The sequence below is a fragment of the Myotis brandtii genome, unplaced genomic scaffold (genome assembly GCF_000412655.1).
Source record: "Myotis brandtii unplaced genomic scaffold, ASM41265v1 scaffold1186, whole genome shotgun sequence".
In the NCBI taxonomy this organism is placed as follows: domain Eukaryota; kingdom Metazoa; phylum Chordata; class Mammalia; order Chiroptera; family Vespertilionidae; genus Myotis; species Myotis brandtii.
In genome coordinates this window covers 306,852-322,556 of record NW_005354120.1, presented here as the reverse complement: position 1 = coordinate 322,556, position 15,705 = coordinate 306,852, and the positions used below count along the sequence as shown (strand labels likewise).

Sequence of the window (15,705 nt, the reverse complement as noted above, 5' to 3'; positions counted from 1 at the left end):
CAGTGGAGCCCACAGGCTGTGCTCTGACCACGACACTGTACTGCGCAAACTTGCCACTCCAGCACTTGGGTGTAGTTGGCCAACAAAGGCAATGAAAACAACCAATAATATAAGGCAGGATGGTAGGGAGAGTCAGATGCAAGGTCCCAGGCCGCAAACACATCTCTCTGGGTTTGGAGGATAGAGGTGCTGTGAGCAGCTCTCAGGACATCAGTGAGACTGGGTCTAGACCAGGGGTGGGCAAACTTTTTGACTCGAGGGCCACAATGGGTTCTTAAACTGGACCGGAGGGCCGGAACAAAAGCATGGATGGAGTGTTTGTGTGAACTAATATAAATTCAAAGTAAACATCATTACATAAAAGGGTACGGTCTTTTTTTTTTTGCCCACGGCTGGTCTAGACTCTAGGCAGCGGTTCTCAACCTGTGGGTCGCGACCATTAGAAAACACATAGAGCATACCAGATATTTACATTACGATTCATAACAGTAGCAAAATTATAGTTATGAAGTAGCAGTGAAAATAATTTTATGGTTGGGGGTCACCACAACATGAGGAACTGTGTTAAAGGGTCGCGGCATTAGGAAGGTTGAGAACCACTGCTAGAGGATGTTTCAATTAGGGAGTCTTTCAGAGACAAGTCATCACTATTGGCCCAAGGAGATTTTATAAAGGCATCTGAGAGTATGGGTCTGTTGTGCTGTGGTCACTGTTGACATTTTAGGAGGATTATTTTCTTTTATAGAGGCGTGTAAATGTCCCTCGAATGCCTGTACCAGAAATGAGGTCAGGGCCTCATTTGGCAAAGATGACAACTCCAGTTTGCAAGTTAACCCTGTGCTCGATGCTGAGAATGGAAATAGGGCCCTGGAATCCTGTCTAGTTATGGAAATAAGACATTCGGGTTGCTTTTCATTAATCCACGCCTTTTATCAGAAAGGATTTAAGGCAGAGATCAGATTTTTTAGTGCACAGGTCTTTTGTTATTTAAATTCTATGCAAATACTCAGAAATGTCAAGTGTTGACACAAAAATAAGTGTTTCACCTGAGATTTGAGACTGTAAGCCAGGGGTCAGTGGCACAGGCATTGTGGTGAGTAATCTCAGCCACCGTCCACTGGCCAGTCCTCCTCGGCACCATCAGGCTCTGCCTAAGATGCAGCCCTCCCAGCCGGGGAGAGGGTGCGACTGGAGTGGCTTCCATCACTGACCTCTCTCGAGAGCCTGTGCTGTGAGCGGTCATCACAGTGGCAGCTCCCACAAGTTAGATTGTACTTAGTAGAAAGCCTTTGAACTAGATTCTTAGGCTTCCCGTGACTTGTTTCGGATTTAGTTTCCTTTTAATCGAGTTTATTGCATTTCGCCAAGTATTCACCATTCTGTTTCGTGACCAGGTAGGGCGAGGTGTTAGGAGCTGCTCTTCAGTGTTGTATCTTAGGCCAGATGCCTCCTGGCATCAGGAAGTCACCTGACTTGTCTGTCCTGATAGGACCTAAAGGGAAGTCCCAGTAAGAGGGAGGCAGAGGCAGGACAGAGCTTAAGAGCACAGACTCTTGAGTTGCAAAGGGCTAAATCTGAACCCCAGTTCAGCCATTTCCTTGCTGTAAGACCTGAGGCAGGTCACCCGTCCCACAGGGTTATTGTGAGGGTTCAATGAGATGATGCATGTAAACCGTTTCTACAGAGCCCGCACAGTAAGCATAACCTTAAAAAATATGCACTATATGGCAGCAAACCCGTTACAAAAAAGCCATAATCTACTTTTAAAACTTCTCCACAGAGGGACCGATTTCAAATTATCATGGGAGAGGGCAAAGAAGTGATTCAACACTGTGCACCAAGGCCTACCAGGGGTGGAAAGCAGTGGTCACTACCCCCCACTGCATACACAGCTACAATTCATTGGGCATAACTGTCCTTTTTAAATACAGCTTCCGCCCGGCCGGTGTGGTTCAGTGGCTGAGCGTTGATCTAATCACATGCCTGGATTACGGACTTGATCCCCAGTAGGGGTCGTGCAGGAGGCAACGGATCAATGATTCTCTCTCATTGATGTCTCTCTCTCCCTCCCTCTCTGAAACCAATAAAAATATATTTAATACTAAAGGCAAAAAGAAAAAGTGCACTATTTACTGTTACGTTACGAAGTGGTCAGCAAGGACTAAGGTAATGCAGGTTTTGGAGGAAGCCGCTGCGGTCTCTCCGGGAAAGCTGTGGTCATGGATGATTGTCACCTTGCCACTGTGACGGTGACTGAGGGTTCTGAATGCCAAACCTCGTCCCTGGGGTTTGTGACCTAGTACATCAGCTAGCACTGCTCTTTCCCTTCTAGCCTGTGACTGTGACCCCCGGGGTATTGAGACGCCGCAGTGTGACCAGTCCACCGGCCAGTGTGTCTGCGTCGAGGGTGTCGAGGGTCCGCGCTGTGACAAGTGCACTCGAGGGTACTCGGGGGTCTTCCCTGACTGCACACCCTGCCACCAGTGCTTTGCTGTTTGGGACGTGATCATCGCTGAGTTGACCAACAGGACCCAGAAGTTCCTGGAGAAAGCCAAGGCCTTGAAGATCAGTGGTGTGATCGGGCCTTACCAGGAGACTGTGGACTCGGTGGAGAAGAAAGTCAATGAGATCAGAGACATCCTGGCCCAGAACCCAGCTGCGGAGCCGCTGAAAAACATTGGCAGTCTCTTTGAGGAAGCAGAGTAAGTAGTGAATGAGCGTGCGTGAGAGGTCAGTGTTGTTTCAGAGCTGGCTTGGCGTGGGGCTTCCATCAAAGGCATGGCTAGTCCTGTGAGTGAAAGCAGATGCTGGGCCATTCATTTCCCGGCAGTCCCTACTCTGGGCCTTGGGTGTGTGCACGTTGGCACATCACTGGGGACCCAAACTGTGGAAGCTACAGTATAGAACGTGCATGTGATACTCAGCGTTCCTCCTTGCAAATGGTGCTCTCAGGCAGCTGCACGGCAAGAACACTGGTTTCGGAGACAGAGGACCCCTGAGGAGTCAGCCCGTTTACTTGCCAGGCTGTGAATTTGGATGACTCACCTATTCCTGAGCTGCTTTTCTCCCCTGTGGAGGAGGGAAGAATAATGTTTGCCTTTACCTTACAGAGTAGCAAAAAGAGTGATCTCTGAAATGGTTAATGTAATTGCAGGAAACATTATAAATATACATCGTTTTATATGTTTTGCAACTACCAGGGGAATTCCATTACCACAGATAAGACTGTTATTTCCGCTGCTCAGCCTTTGGTCCCCTGGAACAGTGCTTCATTCATCCAATTATAACAATTCCCTGCAGTGAAAGATCCTCCTCGTAGCCCTCTCTGGGTAATCACCTCTCTGACGGGGAGTTTATTTTGCCGGTGGAAGCAGAGGGCTGAGTGGTGCCAACTCCACAGGGTCCATGCTTCTCCTCGCCACCTCTCTCCTGCTCTGAAACGTTCCAACTACCTTTGCCAAAAAGGACCCCCAAAACCAGCACAATGAGATCTGGGCTGAGGGACAAAACAGGAAAGGGCAGGAAGCATTTGTTTCCCCAAATGCTGGGGTGTTTTTTTTACTGCAGATTTCACCATTTGGTGTGAGCAAAGGGAATGTTTCATAGCTAAATCCTATACATTGAAGTGATTTTACATTAGGACAAAACGACAGTAACATTTTTTTTATGGGACTTTAACCAGCATCTCTAAGAAGCCAGATGGACTTTTCTTCTCGACGCTACCTGTGAATAGCAGGCAGGGAACAGCTGATGTTAGCTCATGTACCTGGTAGGAGGTCCTTCCTAGGCCTTCTACATTCAAAGTCCCTTGATGTCAAACCTCAGGTTTTGTGTCCAAGACCATGTGGTTGACCGGGCTGTTAGGAAATGTCCATGTGGGGCGATAATGCCTTTACTGAGGAATTTTGCCTCGTGAAAAGGCTGGAGTGGCCCAGCCTCCTAACGTAGCGATGGGTTTTAGAAGGCTGTGTGCTGAGTGCAAGCCCATTTAGGAAATGGTTCTTGGCCTTGGTCTCATGCAGCTAAGGAAGAACGAAAAACTGTGGTGCCCTTCAGCCTGTCGGAGGAGCGTTTACATTCCCGAAGCAGCTGCTTTACCCTCACTAGTCAATTCACAGATTGTAAGCACCTCGGGAAACTGGGTTCATGAATCTTTTCTCAACACAATATACAAGGATGCATGTTTCAGGTTCCAAAGTGGCATTATTTAAAAACGTGCAATATTTTTAATTGTCACATTGTATGAGACTTACGAAATGAAAGCCTTCTGCCAATCAGCAGATTGGTAGTAAGAGCAGAGACTGGAAAACTATAATAGCCTGGGGAAAACAATCCTTGGGCTTATAAAATGTAATTGAACCTAACAAATCCTTGTAAGTGCTTTTTCTCTGAATTGGGCTATGGCATCTCAGCCTTAAATTCCATTATTTTCTAATGGCCCCCAACCTTTCAGCATCTCTACATTTTCCCAGTTTTTTACACTATTATATCCCTGAAAAGACAATTATATTCAATTGGTGACTCAGTAATACCCAGAGCTAAGCTCGTCTCCTCAGAGATTACTTTTTTTGTGATGTATGTACACGTACATTGTATATATAAGTAGGTGCCTCAAGTACAGCTTTGAAGATATGAAGATACAGAACGAAGTGCAGTTGGGTTTAGATCCCAGGGAAATGCTGTGAAAGCTAAATGTTGATCATATTTCATTCTCCGTAGATACTACCTTCTTTCTCCTGTCAAATGAAAGGGTTGCTTGTTGGTGAAGGAGGAGGCTCCTTCGCTGGGCCCTTGCCTAAGGGGGGACCGTGTGGAGGGCAGGGTGGCTCCTGCCGACTCCCTGCGGGCTCTGGGGCTTTTGTCCTGTGTGTCCCATCTTGAAGGAGGTCCCTGAGGTTGGATCAGAGCGTTTCCGGTGGTTGGCTGGGAGGCATACTTCTACGCTTGGAGTCCCTTAGTCTCTCGAGTTTGTGAGACTGTATGGACTTGAAGCTGCTCACCTACCGAACTGGAACTCCGCACCCTGGGCATGTGCTCACGTTACAGCAGAGGTTCGGCATCCTTCACATGGCCCGCCCGCCACCGCACAGCTCAGCGGTGCTTCTGTTTTCCTTCAAAGTCCTTGAAGAAAGAAAACTGTTGGATGTCATGCAGTCTCTTAACGATAAGGGGAATAAAACCAGAATTTAGAAATAAATTATTACTGACTCCTGACCTGGTTTGAAATCACCGTATTAGAAAATGTAAAAAGGTTTATTTTACTTGGATAAACTTACCCTTCTCTTTGCAGGAAACTAACCAAAGATGTTACGGAAAAGATGGCTCAAGTTGAAGTGAAATTATCTGACACAGATTCACAAAGAAACAGCACAGCCCAAGAACTGGACTCTCTCCAGGCCGAAGCAGAGAGCCTGGACACCACAGTGAAAGAACTTGCTGAGCAACTGGAATTCATCAAAAACTCAGATATTCGAGGTGAGAGTTTTCCGTGCAAGCACTCAATCCTGGACATGGATTTAACCCTCTGTGCAACCTTTCATACAGTACTTCCAGAAAAAAAAAAAAATTAAGTGCCTTCTATCAATGTTAAAGCTTTTCCTCATTGTCTCTGAACCAAATGAGGACTGAAGTCTCCATTTTACAAACGTGGGACCTGGGCCACAGAGAGACTGAGGCCCAGCAGAGGTCCCAGGGAGTAGCAGCGGCCGCTTCATTAGAATGGCATTCGTTTCCTGATTTTTTTCAGTTAGTGGTTTAACCTCCTGGGCTTCTCTTGGAAAGAGGCTCTTGAGTAGTTAAGAAGTTAAGTTGATACTTCTGCTAACCCTTTTACATTTAAGAATGTTGGTTAGTCAGGAAATAATTTTGGCCAGTCCTTCATTTACTGTTATCATAGTATGGTCTAAATAGGACCACCCCCAAAAAAGCAAAAGGAAGTAGAAATATGTCAAGTCACACTATCCATGCTGTTTAATACGTCATCACTTATTGTTGGGCTAGGTCCTTAAAGCCAAGACAGCCACGCTGCTTTATGTATACAGGACTAGCCCTGCGAGTGCATCTAATGACTGAGAAAGGGGGGAATTAGTTGGAAACGTAATCTGCAGGCTGCCTGACGCCAGCTGTTTAGAAAGAACTGGATGCTTGCCTGTATAGAAGCAATTCAGCAGGGTGACTTAATTTTTCGTTCAGATGTTCAGCGTCCTTCAGAGCCAGAGTAGGAGGCTTAATGGGACAGTCTATTCATTGACCATGACAAAAGTTATCTTTCTCAATGAAGATTTTATTTCTTGCATTTTAAAACAAACCATACAGGACCTTTAGGCTGGAAGACACCACAGATAGACATTGCTTAATGAGATTGAGTACAAGGGGATTCACTGTGGGCAATTTGGTTTCGTGCCCTAGGCGCCCTGGATAGCATCACCAAGTATTTCCAGATGTCCCTAGAGGCAGAAAAGAGGGTGAATGCCTCTACCACAGACCCCAACAGCACGGTGGAGCAGTCGGAGCTCACCAGAGAAAGCGTGGAACACTTGATGATGGAGCAGGAGTCCCAGTTCCGGGAAAAACAAGAGGAGCAGGCCCGTCTTCTGGACGAACTGGCAGGCAAACTGCAAAGTCTAGACCTTTCAGCCGCTGCCGAAATGGTAAGGGTTAGGGGGCTTGGCCTCAAAGCTATGGTGCTATAGGAGGAAAAAAACACCCTGCTTAGTCTTTAATATTGTTCACTTTGCAAATGAACCAGGAGTGGTCCCATCTCTGAACACCAATGTGGGGTACCATGACTGAACCAGATTAAAAACAAGGCTCTGTGCTTCGAATCTTCCTTCTCTCCAAGGGGTCTCTCTGTGGAACACCCAGAGAACCATGCCTGCTCTCACGTACTGTGACTTACTTAAACTTGATCCTTTTCATGCTGTGGACATTCCTTTTTTACTTGGTTCTGATTTGAAGTGCAAACTCCATTTCGGTAGAGCAATTCAGAATCATTCTGGGATTTCCTAAAAAAAAAAAAAAAAATTGGAGCTAAAGAATTTTTTCCATGGGTGTTCATTAAAATGTTCCTTTGTTCCAGTAACTTTACCTGGTGAAGATTAACCCTGAGACCCGCCTAGAAAGATTGCATTTTCCAGAAGCTTTTAAACAGTAACTCTGGAGCCAAATGAAATTGAGTAGTGACTTTGATGAAAATCAGGCTGAAGGCCAAAAAAAGCCAAAGGGAGCCTGTTTCTTCCTCTTGATTTCTTATTGTTTTTCATGGATGAGTAGCTATCAGAGAATTTAGAGGGTACTTTTTTTACAGACTTTTATTTCATAAGGCTTATGCTCTCTTAGCTTAGAAATAGGGTCAGTGAAAAGAGGAAAGTAAGTGCCTAGAAAACTGTGAGAGCTCAGATCATTTGTTTTGTCTTAGTGATGGTCCCCTTTCCTCCCTGCCTGTCCCCACTGTCCCCCACTTTCTCTAAAATGGACAAAAACACTGTCTGTGCTGTAGTGTGACTAATTTAATTGATATCTACAATATATACTCATTATTTCATCTAGTGGAAACAGGGAGTAAGTAATCCTGTCACTATTTAATAGAAAATGGAGGCCTAGAGCAATGTGTGAATGGCACCTAGTGGGAGACAAAGTTGTTATACGTAAGCATGAAATGCCAGTTCTTTCGATCTTCTTTGCTTTCAGTATTCCTTACAAATTCTAATAAAAACCCAGTAATCACAAAAAATCTGCAAACTAAAATGAAGAGCAGCTAAGCATGCTAAAGGATATTTGCTTTGCATCAGAGAAAGTATCTTGGGAGTGGGTGGCGGTGGCAGGCTCCTCTGGCCATCTGAATGGGCACCCTTCCCTGTGCTGGCTTTGCCATGTGGTGAGCTAGCTACCGAGGGATTAGCCAGCCTCTTCTGGTCTCTCATGGTATGTGTTGGTCTTAGTTAATTATTCTATGGGAACTCCATACTGCCACTTCCTGTCCAGGGAGATTTTTGTCCCTTTGTGTTTTTTCATGTGCCTTCAATTCTTTGTCTTTGTGTCTATTTAGCTAGACCCGTGCTGGTTTTTCCATGCCTGCCCTGTCTGTTGAAATAAAACAGATCTAATGTGCTGTCAGATTGTTTTTAGAAAGCATCCCTGAGATCTTATGCTGCTCTGATTAAAGCTGTGCTCTGTAGCACAAAGAATAAATTTTATTTCTGCAGTTTTTTATGTACTGTAAACCAGATACATGAAAGATTTATTTTGAGAGACAATGGGGTTGTAATTATCACAAAATTATTAGTCTAAAGAGTTGATTTTATTTATTAAAAAAACTACTTTTTTACTTCTTAAAAAGAATACTTTCTGCCCTGGGCAGTGTGGCTCAGTTGGTTGGAGCGTTCTCCCATACACTGAAAGGTCATGGGTTTGATTCCTAGTCAGGGCACATACCTAGGTTTCGGGTTCAATCCCCTGTGAAGGTGTGTATGAGAGACAACTGAAACATTCCTTTCCCACATCAATGTTTCTCTCCGACTCCTCCCTCTCACCTCCCCTCTATCTTTAAAATCAATTTCTTCATTTGGGAATATTCTGTTAACTGCTTTTCCCTGCAGTAAATCTTTTGCTTCTTTTTAGTACAAGCATTTTCTACGAAAGCACTAAATACAATGTTCTTCCTGCTCAGCCCTTTACATCATATAGCAAACTTGTAATTTACCAAGTTGCCATGCCTATGCCATGACCAAGCTCTGATCTTTGGAGATTTTTGGTAGATAAGGAAGGAGGAAAGTCTATGGAGTGTTGCTTATTTGGAAAAGTTACATCCATCTTGTTTTCTACTGTTTTCTCTCCCTCTCACATCTGGAATGTTCCCCCAGGTCCCCTGCTCAAATCCCACCAGCCAATATCCTTCCCCAACCACAACTACTATAGTCCTCAGTAGTCTCTCCTCTGTCTGCTGTCCTTCGTACTTAACTGCATCTGACCTATTCTTGGCTGCTTTATGATCCTGTCTTCCTAACTAGATGAGAAGCTACTAAAAGGCCAGATAACAGGCCTTTTGTGTCAACCTATTCACCAGGACTAACATGGCACGAGTTTACAGAAGGTTCTCAATACCTGGGTTTTTGTGTGCTCTTTTTTTAATCAAACTAATTAGAGTACAGGGGTAGCATTCTGTGGCTCTCGGATTGGCAGGCTTCAATCTGAGAGAGCAGATACCGTTTGCACCCTGCACAGAGCCCAGCTGGTATTCCAGTTCATTAGGGCAGAAGGTACTGATGAGGGTTGTAAATTTTTGTTGTTTCCTTGCAAAAAAAGGTTAGTTTATTCCCTAAACTCTCTGTTCCTCCCTCCATCCTGCACCCTTGCTGAGGACCACCTACACACTCTCCGGGGCCACCCAGGCCCTGCCCAGCTGTTAGCTGCAGCACACTCACTGTCTGAGCCTCACTCTCTTGGCTTGTTGCAGACCTGTGGCACGCCTCCAGGGGCCTCCTGCTCCGAGACGGAATGTGGTGGCCCCAACTGCAGAACTGACGAAGGACAGAAGAAGTGTGGGGGGCCTGGCTGTGGTGGTCTGGTCACTGCTGCGCACAGCGCCTGGCAGAAGGCCATGGACTTTGACCGAGACATCTTGAGTGCCCTGGCTGAGGTGGAACAGCTCTCCAAGATGGTAATTCAGCGGACAGCCTCAGTCTTTACTGTTTGTTTGCTTTCAATGTGGAGTGGAAGGTCTGAAAAGGAGAAACCAATTCAAAGTGCTGACTATTAAAAAAAAAAAAAAAAAAAAGGGCATTTCACACCACGTATGAAAGTGCAAGTTTTTGCGAGATCAGGGAAATAGATGTTTAAGAATTTGCTTTCTTCTCATGACAATAATTTGAGATAATCATGTTACTTACCATGGGTGCAGGGTTATGAATACATCCAGCTGCACTACAAAAATTCTCTACTAAGCAACCAAGCATTTATTCTTCTTAAGTGATACATGAAGTCTTAAGTTCATATCAACTGAAGTATGTATGTGGGTACCTGAGAAAAAGACTAAGGAACATTTATAGGCCACCAAATGTTTTGAAGGAGTTAAAAACAACTAAGAAAAAATTCATATGCTGGCCCTACCTACATGAGAATACTATATAGGAATCTTATACTGAATACTTTCAGTCTATAAAGGAATATAATACGGTTAAATGGGAGATACTTGTTTCAAAAAGTCATAATTCCAAATGCTAGTTTTTCAACATCATTTTTTGGACCATTTATAAAATTCTAGTCTGCTTAGAAAGAATGAAGTTGTTCCCTGGGTAATTTATTCCTCATGTTTAGGTCTCTGAAGCGAAAATAAGGGCAGATGAGGCAAAACAGAATGCTCAAGATGTTCTGTTGAAAACCAATGCTACCAAAGAAAAAGTGGACCAGAGCAATGAGGACCTGCGAAACCTGATCAAGCAGATCAGAGACTTTTTGATGCGTAAGGAATTTTTTTCATTTTACTTTTAGATATTTCTTCCTATCTTGGAATATAAAAGTATTCTATAAGAGTATGTGTTTGGGAGGCCGTAATTCAAATCTGCAGAGAAAATCAGTTTCTGGTGGGAAATAAAATAACATTTCCAAATTTAAAAATGTTTCCATTTCTTAAGTTTATCTATGTGTATGTCAATAATGTTGTCTGATTTTAGGCAGATACAGACACACCTGATACCCAAGTAGCAAATCAAAAAGTGAGAGCAAATCATATACTGTGAGAACTGAATTTGAAAATTGTTAGAGATTACATATAATGTCGTTAGAACCTTAACTTGAAATAGAGTTTATTTTGGCATTGCCCCCAAAGCCTTGTAATGCTTTTATTTACAGGATATTAGACCTATGGTTAGACAGTTCTGTACCTTGAGTGTTTTGTAAAGAAAATCTCTAGAATTTGTGGTCTAGCACATAAGTATTGCTGTCAATTTGAGGGTTATCAGTAAGTATAGTTTTGGCTACAAGTTACAGAAAACTCTCAACGGAAATGGACTTAATAAAAAAGATGTATAACATAACTTCAATAGTAGGATAGCTCTATGGTTCAAAGACCCGTGTACTTTTCATCTTTTCTGCCCTACCATTTTAAGCACATCAGCTTTGTTCTCAGCCTCGCTGCTCCTGGTTACAAGGTGGCTGCCAAAGTTCCAGACTTCATATAAAGACACTGTGATATCTAATGGAAGACAAAACCACCTTTCCCTTTGTAGCATCTTTTTTAAAGGAATGAAGTATTCACCAGAACCCTCTGAGCAGTATCTCCATGAATCTCACTGGCCAGAAATGAGTCCCATGCATAACTGTCACTGGCAAATGGAATGGAACTACCATATTTGTTTGGCAGACTCATTAGAATTTATGTGAACATGGCTCACTCATAGGGTTGCCAGGCGTTGGAACCAACTGAAGGGCACAAAACACACACAATCAGGATTTAATAACTGACTTGATAAGCTTACCTTACCTTAGAGGTAGGTGCCCGAACCAAATCAATATTTTGTTAGCAAGGAAGAAGGGGAAATGGCTAATAAAGAAAGCTAACAGTACTTACTAAAGATACCGCATGGAATATTCTGTGGAAGCCATCATTCAATTACATGTTTTCCTATACTTAACACCTTAGGGGTCCATTTTTATGTTGAGTTTTTTTTTTGTTTGTTTGTTTAATATATTTTATTGATTTTCCACAGAGAGGAAGGGAGAGAGACAGAGAGTTAGAAACATCGATGAGAGAGAAACATCGACCAGCTGCCTCCTGCACATCTCCCACCGGGGATGTGCCCGCAACCCAGGCACATGCCCTCGACCGGAATCGAACCTGGGACCCCCCAGTCTGCAGGCCGACGCTCCAACCACTGAGGCAAACCGGCCTCGGCTTATGTTGAGTTTTTTAAAAGGGTTAAAAACTAATGACATACTTAAAGCTTAACCTGTTGTTGTTTTTACCTCTTTTCACATTTGACATTTGGAATTCCTTGGCTTCTGATAGATATGCCAGCCTGATTCTCTTGCTTCTTTGTCTGGATTTTTTTCTTTCTGTGGTTTCCTGAATCCACATCATTTACAAGGAATATCAACTATTTATAACTGCATTTATAGTAGTTTCCTACCTAATCTTTCAACCTCAATTGAAATTTTTCATTGCCTGTTAGGATCAAGTCCCAGCTTTCTACCCTGGCCTCTGTATCTTCTACAATCTTAATCATTCACGCCACTCAACTTTCACATATCACTCTGCCCACACTGTCTCTCCATTCAAAGATGTCCTTTCTTCTTTCAGATACTGTTTTCCTCCAAAACCTGATGGGCTCCTCAATCTCCACAAAGACCTCCCTGACTCCCAGACCGCAGCACATCCATTATCCTTTGTTGTCTGCACTACTTTCTCACGTGTACAGATCTCATCTCCCTATACAAAGAGATTATAAAATCTTAAACAGGAAGTTTTGTCTTGGTGTAACCACACTGTGCTAATACCATAGTAGATGACCATTAAGTGGTTGAATAAGGGAACCATGTATGATTTTCACCTCTTTACGGGAACATCTTTGCTTTTAACAGAGGATGGTGCTGATTTGGACAGCATTGAAGCAGTTGCTAATGAAGTATTGAAAATGGAAATGCCTAGCACCCCAGAGCAGTTACAGAACTTGACTGAAGATATTCGTGAACGAGTTGAAAGCCTTTCTCAGGTGGAGGTTATTCTACAGCAGAGTGCTGCTGACGTTGCCAGGGCTGAGATGCTGCTAGAAGAAGCTAAAAGAGCCAGGTATCTGAAGACACTAACGGCATTTGGGGCGGCTTATTCTGTGTATCTAGGCTGGAGTAAAAAAAGTAATTAACCAACAGAAATTTCTGAGTCTCTCTGGGTCATTTCAGGAAGGCTGCTCTTTAAATGTTTTTTTCTGAAAGAAGTACTCTTTTCATGTTCACATATAATACACTGTCTCATTCTTTTACTCAGCAAAAGTGCAACAAGTGTTAAAGTCACTGCAGACATGGTAAAGGAAGCTCTGGAAGAAGCAGAAAAGGCCCAGATCGCAGCAGAGAAGGCAATTAAACAAGCAGATGAAGACATCCAAGGAACCCAGAACCTGCTAACTTCGGTGAGATATTATAGTCATTATTATATGTAGGTGAAAGCACTCGCATGTACTCTTTTATCCGAAAGGGCCTTTGATACTTAGGAAATCCTTATAACTGAACATTAAGGATTCCTTTCACTTGAATAAAAATCTGAACTATTTCCTTAGCACAGATGCTAACAGTGACGTGTTTTCAAAGACGAAAGACTCTGACAACACTGGAACATTAAGCCCCCCTTCATATTCATCATATTCACTTCCCCAAAAAGCTTAAAATAAGTTTCCTGTTCCTTCAAGAGATCCCATAGAGTCCATTCTGCAGTATGAAGTATGGTATTAATTTCAAGGTCCATTGTTAGAAAACCCCTGCTATTATGAAGCAGCCCCAAAGCAACTACATGGTTAACACCAGTGTCTTAAGATTTATGAGGTGATCATTAGTAAAATTCTACTAGTTTTGAAAAGGACTGGAAAGCAACAAAGTGTCAAAATGACAGTTTCCAATGTCCATTCTAGAGGAACCTAATAGAGATCTTAACAGCTAAACAATCTTGTGTTCAAAATGCATGGGAAACATGTTTTATAAGTAAAACTAGAGGCCTGGTGCACGAAATTCATGCGGGGGGGGGGGGGGGAGGTCCCTCAGCCTGGCCTGTGCCCTCTCCCTCTTGCAGTCCGGGACCCCTGGCGGGGGATCGGGCCGGCAGACATCCCCCACGCAGTCTCAGGGCTCTTGCAGTCCAGGACCCTTCGCTCCCTACCACCTGCCGCTGCACTCACCAGCAGTGAGCCCAGCTTCTGGCTGAGCAGCGCTCCCCCTGTGGGAGTGCATTGACCACCAGGGGGCAGCTCCTACTTTGAGCATCTGCCCCCTGGTGGTCAGTGCACGTCATAGTAACTGGTCGTTACGCTGTTTGATCAATTTTCATGTTAGGGTTTTATTATATACAATACTCTTAGAGACAACCAGATAAAGAATTTTTCACGTGCATTTAATGCTTTATTGTAAAAATCCTCTTAAAGTAATACAAACATAGTTCTTTTTTAATCAGTTCTCTAAGCAAATTTTTCCTTCCAATTTTAGGAATGTTCATTTTTTATAAAACTAGGTGAAGAAAGTTGGTGACTCACCTAATCCTTCCCCATTTTTGAGATTAGATGCTCCTAGTACTACCAGCCATCTCAGGCTAACCGCCCTTAATCATTATTAATACCTGGGAGATGGATTATTCAAACTGCCTTCCTGCCATTAGTTGATACAAACCTCTATTGCTCTCAGTTAAGACAGGCCCGGCAGTTTATCCGCCACTTCCTCTTAAACTGTGAGCACCAATAAAGCCTTTTCTTGAGGCTACATGTTCAAATTTAGAAAATTATGTTCTAACACTATAATTATTTTTCAGTATGCTAACATGAACAGTATTTCAGTTTTTTTTTAAATTACTGTTTTGAAAAGCAAGTTAAAATATTAATCAAATTGTAGGTGAGGTGTATTTGCCTTAATGATGCATGTTAATAATGGTCTGTTTCTCAGGGAATGGGGGGACAGTAAGTGTTTTAGGTTAGTGACAAGAAATTAAGACAACTATGCTAATGAAAAGCTTGTCAGAAACGATTCACTCATCTATATGAGGCTAATGTGCTGAGTGTCCAAACGTCCGACTGGTCACTATGAGGTGCACTGACCACCAGAGGGCAGATGCTCAGCACAGGAGCTGCTGAGCTGCAGTGGTTCTTGGGTGACGCACCCCGGAACCAGAGAGGAGGGATCCCGATTCCTCACTGGGTTGCGCGATTCCACCTTCGGCTGTGGGTTATGTTGTTGCTGGGGCACTGTCGGCCCCGAATCTGGTTTACTGCACACTTGCGTTTGCATTCCGGACCCTGTACGACAGCAACTTTGCAGAGTGCCCTCTCGCACTCCAGGACCCCTCGGGGGTTCTCAGAGTTGGTTTCAGCCCATAACCCGCAGATCAGGTCGAGGGACCCCACCTGCTGGAGGGACCCCACTCACTCTGCAGACGCTGGGGAGGGACCACGGGAGGTTGGCTCCAAGGCGTGTCCAACCTGTCTTGACCAGTCGCGCCAGCCACCTTCTAATTTTCTTTCAATGTGCAGGAATCTGCACCAGGTCACTAGTAAAACTATAAAGCTTATCTCCTATGAATTATAACTACTCTAAGAATATTTCTTTTTTATTTTTTAACTTTTTAAAAAAATAATTCTTTATTGTTCAGATTATTACAGTTGTTCCTCTTTTTTCCCCCCATAGCTACCCTTCACCCAGTTCCCACCCCATGCCCTTACCCCCCACCCATTGTCCTCGTCCATAGGTGTAAGACTTTTGTCCAATCTCTTTCTGTACCCCCCACACCCCCTTTTCCCCCCGAGAATTGTCAGTCCACTCCCTTTCTATGCCCCTGATTCTATTATATTTACCAGTTTATTCTGTTCTTCAGATTTTTTATTTGATTTTTAGATTCACTTGTTGATATGTATTTGTTGTCACTTTGTTGTTCATAATTTTTATCTTTACCTTTTTCTTCCTCTTCTTAGAGAATACCCTTCAGCATTTCATATAATACTGGTTTGGTGGTGATGAACT

The 15,705-nt window shown here is 43.5% G+C and overlaps 1 protein-coding gene across 1 annotated transcript in view; it reads left to right on the top strand.

The window, feature by feature from the left end:
- LAMB1 (laminin, beta 1) overlaps positions 1-15,705 on the top strand; it is a 71,252-nt gene that overhangs the window by 50,737 nt on the left and 4,810 nt on the right. Inside the window, exons 24-30 of the mRNA XM_005858466.2 lie at positions 2,333-2,702; positions 5,291-5,475; positions 6,409-6,650; positions 9,455-9,658; positions 10,315-10,459; positions 12,577-12,784; positions 12,980-13,121. Of these exons, the coding sequence (XP_005858528.2) occupies positions 2,333-2,702; positions 5,291-5,475; positions 6,409-6,650; positions 9,455-9,658; positions 10,315-10,459; positions 12,577-12,784; positions 12,980-13,121 (1,496 nt within the window). The remainder of the gene's footprint in view (positions 1-2,332; positions 2,703-5,290; positions 5,476-6,408; positions 6,651-9,454; positions 9,659-10,314; positions 10,460-12,576; positions 12,785-12,979; positions 13,122-15,705) is intronic.